The sequence below is a fragment of the Bombus impatiens genome, unplaced genomic scaffold, assembly GCF_000188095.3.
Source record: "Bombus impatiens unplaced genomic scaffold, BIMP_2.2 scf_0637, whole genome shotgun sequence".
In the NCBI taxonomy this organism is placed as follows: Eukaryota; Metazoa; Arthropoda; class Insecta; order Hymenoptera; family Apidae; genus Bombus; species Bombus impatiens.
Window position 1 is genome coordinate 111,180 of NT_177056.1, and position 7,174 is coordinate 118,353.

Below are 7,174 nucleotides of genomic sequence, written 5' to 3' on the forward strand. Positions count from 1 at the left end.
TTGACTTTTCGCAACGTTCTTGAAATACTTTCCGTTCCGTTATATTTTTCACGGTAGCTGGTACTGTACGGTATTATGATATTTCGTTGGAAACAGTGGGAAATCTAGTTGTAACGCGATTGCATATTAATTCTCACGCGTGTGACACGCTTCTGATTTCAGCAAGCCTAATTCATCGTCTGCTCTATCGTATCTCTCGACACGCACGTTGTGGTCGATTCGAGTAGAAAAGAGTAAAGTGCATGCACAGAATATTACACGCCATGTCTTCTCATCTTTGCACTGCATGCAATTTCCTTTCGAATGCGCCGCACAATCATCGACTTTCGTTACTAGTTCGTTAGAACGACTAATTCCTTGCAATTACAGATCACAGAACATGTACCTACTTGATACACCGAGCATGCTTCGGTCGTTACTTTTTAGCATTCGCATAGTTTAACGTAGAACGCCCCGACCGCAGCTGTGTAATCGTTTGGAAATACAAAAGAAAAAAAAAGAAAAAAAGAAAAAAAGAAAAAAATATAGAAAAAAAGAAGGACGAAATACATACTTTTGTCACGTGTTTTGCGAGCAAAGGATCAAACGTAGAATTGTCCAATATACCGTTCGCTTCAAGCATGCCTGGATTCGATGAGCCTATAAAGTAAACTATCGACAAAGGGCAAGCAGATTGATTTCGGACGAAAAAGGAAAAGATACGCGTGTACATTTTGTCAAAATTCTCCGCGTTTAACCAGAGTCAAAGGAAAAGACACGATGTCGTGTTCGCGTTCGTGTCACGTTTTAATCGATAGCTCGATTAAAAGTGAGGCACAAACACGAACGTGACCCTAACTACGAGACTGCACCGGTTTAAAGAGAGCCTTTCGCGAGTGCGACCAAATGGGTGGTTTCTGCGAGGCAAAAACGGTCACGTCGAATCGAAGACTCGACGTTCAAAGGTGTGCGATAACGAAATTCCGATTTCTCATCGCCAATTTCGATAACGAAAGAATACAATGAGTGTAATAAGTGTAAACATACGTATTGAAATACACCGAACCTATGAACGTTTCGTCTTCTCCGATTAGCTCGAATCGGATTCATCGAGTAGATACAACGAGATCAAATGTTCTTTCACGTCGACATTTTCAGGGAGCATAAATCGCAGGTGAGGAAGCCCGGTATAAGCGAGGAGGAGGGAGATACAGGAGCGGACGAAGTTGTCTCGTTCATCGATCTACAGCAGAACAATCTTCCACAGTTTCGTGGCAAGGGAATTTTAAAGAAACACGGTAGTTACGGTATTGCGATGATCGATAGTCGTGCAACCGAGTAAACCAATAGCCGAAACGTAAAGGGCAGATGCAACGAGCTCGAACCGATGAAATTTCTAATACAGCGTTTCCAATGCTTCGGAAAGCTAACTAAAAATGCCAACGATTCGGCTGTACCGAGCGCGCAAACTGATACAGCTGGTTGCATCGACCGTTTGCGTACGTCGTGTTGCAAATACACGTAAGATACGTACAAAGGGTAAAAATTAACGAAAAGGACGAAAATCGAGCAGGTGTGGGAGGAGGAGCGGTAGCTAACGTGGAGCGTACGTTGGATCAACTGAACGGTTATCACGAGCACATTATCGAGGCACTGAGAATGGCGGCGAATCAACGAGAAACATCGGGAACGACATCGACTGGCGGAAATCCGATGGACGACGAAGCTCTGACGGAACCGCTTACGGAAATGCTAACGGAACCTCTGCAAGATTGCTATCCCACGGATTCGTATCGCAAAGACATCGTAAAGCATATCGACAACCAAACGGACGAGGAGTACGAGGAGCATATGCCGACTTGCGGTATAATTCGCATACGCACTTTGGAAGACCTAATCAAGCAGCTGGAGCGTCACACGACTAGAAACAGAAGTCCGAGCGGCTCCGAGGATATGCGCATGTCCGAGAGCGAGGCTGATCGTCCCTACAGAAAAGATTCGTCCGTTTGTAGCGAGTCCTCCCAAGGGTAAGAACTAATGCGAAATACGCGCTTCGCCATGCTTTACGTTCTTATCTCGACGTTTTCGTCGCTTCTACCAGCATTACGTGTCATTCGATCCGATCGATACACTCTTTTTTCACGAAGCTTTGACCACGATCGCGACCGAGTTGTTTTTAACTTGGTCGCCAAATCATTTACAACTATATCGCATAAAATCTCTCGTACTCGAGGAAATTTCAACGTACATAGCTGCAAAGCTTGGACGAGCTAAGTACGTGTATATGTACTTATTCGCGAGTACTATGTACTAAGAGGAAAAAAAAACGGATAAATCGGCTATCTGTAGTTGTAGCTATCGGTCTGATATAAGCGACACAGACACACACACACACACACACACACACACACACACGTGACAAGATAAGTACAGCTTCACGGTGCTACTTACATCTCATTTATTCGTCGTCAACGTAACTCGATCGGTATAACACATCTCACACGCTAGCATCTCACCGTCGCATCTACTTACTCACTCATTCACTCCACTCACTTACCAATATTTTTATCAATGCGTCGTTGCTTACTTTTTTCTTCTCTCGCCAATACGTATTTTTGCTTCCTAACTTTGCGCATATTACAGCATATTACAGCATATTACAGCTATAAGACAAACGTAACAAGCGTCTGGATATAGTAGCATTAGCTTAGTTGTACGTTACAGGCAAACGCGCGATCACACGGATAATTGGTAAAATCTCGGCGACGTTGACTTGCATCGCCGACCACGTGCAGCTTTCACGAATTTTACATGCAGAGTCTGTTTATACCGTGTCCCTCTCGTGTTACCTCGATTATTTGTGGGATATTTCGAAGCAACTTGAACACGCATTTCTCGATTCGGCTCGGTTAGAGCCGATGAGCCCTCAGACCATCGATACGCGAACGGATATCGTCGATATTTCAGGCTTTTTAACGTTATTGTACGTGTAAATCGTCGCACCAGATCGATCGTAATGGGTTCGCGTTTTTTTTTTTTTTTTTTTTTTTTTTTTTTTTTTAAGAACGGACGTACCGTCGATTTCTATCTAATCAATGACCTTCTGCCATCTTTCTAGCAACTTTTTTTTTTATAGAAATGTTCGTCTTTTTTATCGAAAACTTCAGATAAATATAAATTTACTTCTTCCGTACTTTTAATCCGCTTTTGAATGGTTTGTAAGTAGCTACGAATCTGTTTTCCAATCTCTTTCGAATTTTTTTGCATTCGGAAATAAGAAACGATATGCACTTTACTCCGTCAAGACCGTACCGTCGATTTCTATCTAATCAATGACCTTCTGCCATCTTTCTAGCAACTTTTTTTTTTATAGAAATGTTCGTCTTTTTTATCGAAAACTTCAGATAAATATAAATTTACTTCTTCCGTACTTTTAATCCGCTTTTGAATGGTTTGTAAGTAGCTACGAATCTGTTTTCCAATCTCTTTCGAATTTTTTTGCATTCGGAAATAAGAAACGATATGCACTTTACTCCGTCAAGACCGAAAGGAGAGTGACCAGTGTTGAAGATATAACGCTTCTCGAGCTGCGTATCGTGGCTAACCGAAATCGTGTATTTCGGGTGAACTGGTCGAAAAGCTGCTTCCCTCGTCGATCGAAACGGAACTTTCTCTTAGTCGTCCTGTTGCCGACATGCGTGAACATAAGAAGAAAAATAATAAGAATAAGAAAGTGTAGAAATGCACAAGGAAGTAGTTTTTCCGATGGTCTCTTTACACGTACGATAATATCGAGAACCTTGAGATATTGGCAATATACGTATGTCTATCGATCGTTTTCTGTGATCGTCCGAGGGACCCTTTGGTATTAAGCGAACGTACATTCGCGAAACGATCGGACAAGGAGGAACCGTATAGAAACGAAAACGAAAAGAGAGAAATAGAAAAGAACGCGTGCGTGAAGGAAAACTGAAAAAAAAAAAGAAAAAAATGTGATACACTTGTCAAGGAACTGATCCGATTTCCTACGTAGAAGCAGAAGATGTAGCCGCGGCCGTGACGATACCTACGGTAGATATTGTCAGCCATCGTCTCGAAGTCCTTACGGCACCCATCAGCACTCTCAACACTCCCATCAAATGTACAAGGAGGAGGGTATTTATGCAACTGCCGATCCTGACAGAGGCTCGAATACTAGGGGTGAAACGCCCGATAGCGAAAGGTATCGCAGATTTTTTCAATACGAACACGGGCTTGGTAGCTTGACGTTCGGTAAAGAGATCCGTGCAAATCCCCCTGGCAATCCTACGAAAGTTCCCCCGAACGCGTTCCGCGGTTAGCGTTGGGTATCCAAGTTCCAACGTATACACGTGCATACGCTATCGTGCATAAGTATTTAAACGCTTCGCTTTAAAAACGCTTTAAAATATCGAAAGACCGATATTTTTCCGTATATTTTCAACGTTACGATAGAAGAACGTTACGTTCCTCTACTGTTAATTCTCTACTTGTTCCTATGAATGGGTTCCCATAAATCGATACCGAAACAAGCGGTATACCTAATATCTCTGATAAATAGCTGACACGTGATCGAATCTATAGAAATTCTTAGAGTTGCAACGTCTCAACGTCCCACGAATACGTTTAAAGTCTTTTCTACTTTTCTTATTTACGCTAATTAACACCAACCATCGTTTTTATTAATATCTACTAACTGTGTGTATATGGTTGCCTGAGATGAGATCAAAAACAAATAAATGAAACAGCTTTACTTCGGCCATTATATATTCGTATTTGATATTTTATAGCTTATATTTGCAATAATTTGCAACTGTTCAAATACTTACGCACGGTAGCGTGCATATGTAGACAGACTGTGATCGCACGTTCAAAGTGTCCGAACGCTCAAAAGTATCCGAACACTGGCTTATCTTTCGGCAGATGTATTTCAGTCGTAAAATCATGGACGAATTTTATCCTTTATAATCATCGTATACTATTCGTATATAATCTACGTATAACGACATATTATCGCTCGGTTTAATCGATCTTTGAAAATCAATATGCGTTATCAAGTGCTGATGTTTCTTATTATATATTTCTTAACCCTTATAAAATTATTCTGCTGCTTCACCAACTTTTTGCCTTTAGATCTTTTAATTTTACGATTGTAAGTCAGATAGAAAGATTATAAGCGTTGCTTCGAATCGATCAAAGTGTCCGGTTACTTATGAACGGTAGAGTACGTATAATCCCCATCGCCATGATGAACGCGTATTCAGATAAGGATCGGTGCATGCCCGAGTGAAAGCTACTCGCCGAAATTGCTCGATGGGTTTACGAATTTACGGTTTTACGGATCGAATAGAAATCCCAAACTTCGACCAGAGAAATCTCAACGTCCGACGATCGAAACGGAATATAAATAGACTCGGCATACTTCCGGGCTTTTACATCTCTACATACGTATAACGAGAGTTGCAAGTCCGTTTTTAGCCAGCTACTATGTACTTGTTCGAGGTCACTGAATGAGCACAATCGAAAGAACCAATCACGGTATAAAAGCACGTAAAGCATACAGGTATCCCGAAGCTGATGAAAAATTGTACCGTTGCCTCCAAAGTTTCCACATGACAGCGGGAAAATAAGATACGATCGGATTCGACAAAATTCAACACACCAACCTTCGCATGCTAATTTATCCTTTTAGTTGCTTGTGTGCAATGCGCTGTGAATGTGCTGCAAATTACGTACGAGACGTCTGTTATTTCTATTTATACTCGCGAATGGCCAGAAACTCGAGTTAAGTTGTTGCAAGCATTCTTTGCGTATATCCGTGGCAAAGCGGCGATAGTGGAAACTTGCGAGTCACGAGCGATACTCGACGAGCCTAGAAGCGACTCTCTCATCTTTTCCGCAATGAATCTCTTTAAAAAGCAACGTCTACGTTTACTCGACAGGCGGTTATCTGCGGTTCAAGACGCGCTAGAACGACGCCGCACTTATCCTTATCTGAAGATTTCCTTCCTCGTCGATCGATCATCACCTTTACGCTTTAATCGTACGACAAAGCTACCAAACGATACTTGAATTACCTCTGTATTCTATATATGTATATGTATGTACATACTTTTCACGTGCAACCGTTGGTAGCCGCAACTGCAAGGCTTCGCACGTGCGCAATAGCTAGAGAAAGCTTACTCTTTACGCAACACATGGATGCGTGTACGCACGCGTTATCCTCCCACGCAGCGCATGAGAACAGTTCTAATATCATTTTTCGATCAAATTTTTTTTAAGTAATTCGTGAAAATAAAGTTTTAAAGATAATAAATCTTAAAATATTGAATAAAAGAATTGGGAATTCGAGAAAACAGGGGAATTGATAAAAGCCGATATGGGGCCGATATAATATTAAAGAACTGAAACCGAAACCGAAACAGAAATCGAAACAGAGATCGAAACCGATATAGACAAGAACTCTGTCTGTGTATCCACAGCAGATACAATTCGATTCCCGTAACTGTTTCACTCAGAACCGATATACAATGAGGGACGAAACTGTTGGTGCGGCTGCAATGTAGATATAAACAAATCAATATTCTCTATATCGTTAGATATATCCAAATAAATAATGTCATGTACATTCATTGCACAATTACGTTTATTTGTATACTATTGATTTAATATAATATTAAATGTAATACACCATTACGTGCATTTCGATATATTTAATAACATAGAGAATATCGATATTTCTATTTCTACGTTTCAATTGTACGAATAGTTTTCTCTTCTCTCGAAAGAGAAAACTATCGAACAGTTTGAAACAGTTATGTTCGGCACCGTTTCGATCTCCGCTTCGACGAAAATCGAAGACGACGTTTTGGCATTGAACTTGGTTGAGAAAATCGGTAACGCGTGCATACACGGCTCAGTTGTATACGCGCGGATTCGTGTGTTAGAAAGGGAAATGAAAGGTAAGTTTAAGCGTGGGAAGGGGGAAGAAGGATTAGAAGCTTATCGGCGGGGTAAAATCCGCGTGTCCGCAGCGTGTGTATGCAGCATTAGTGGTCGTGGAATAGATCCAATGGGCTCGTGTAATCTTGTTATTTTCTAGTGATGCATTTATTCAAGCTCAACAACTAGCCCGACGGACTAGTGTGGACGGAGTGCAACACCGGCCACCACAGCA

At 41.4% G+C, this 7,174-nt stretch overlaps 1 protein-coding gene across 10 annotated transcripts in view; it reads left to right on the forward strand.

Moving 5' to 3' along the window:
• Nucleotides 1-7,174, forward strand: part of LOC100741355 (disintegrin and metalloproteinase domain-containing protein 11) — a 77,586-nt gene that overhangs the window by 68,714 nt on the left and 1,698 nt on the right. For all 10 annotated transcript variants that reach the window (XM_033322420.1, XM_033322422.1, XM_033322417.1 and 7 more), the window contains 4 exons: nt 1,138-1,286; nt 1,553-2,006; nt 4,013-4,201; nt 7,100-7,174. In XM_033322420.1, coding sequence (XP_033178311.1) covers nt 1,138-1,286; nt 1,553-2,006; nt 4,013-4,201; nt 7,100-7,174 — 867 coding nt within the window. The remainder of the gene's footprint in view (nt 1-1,137; nt 1,287-1,552; nt 2,007-4,012; nt 4,202-7,099) is intronic.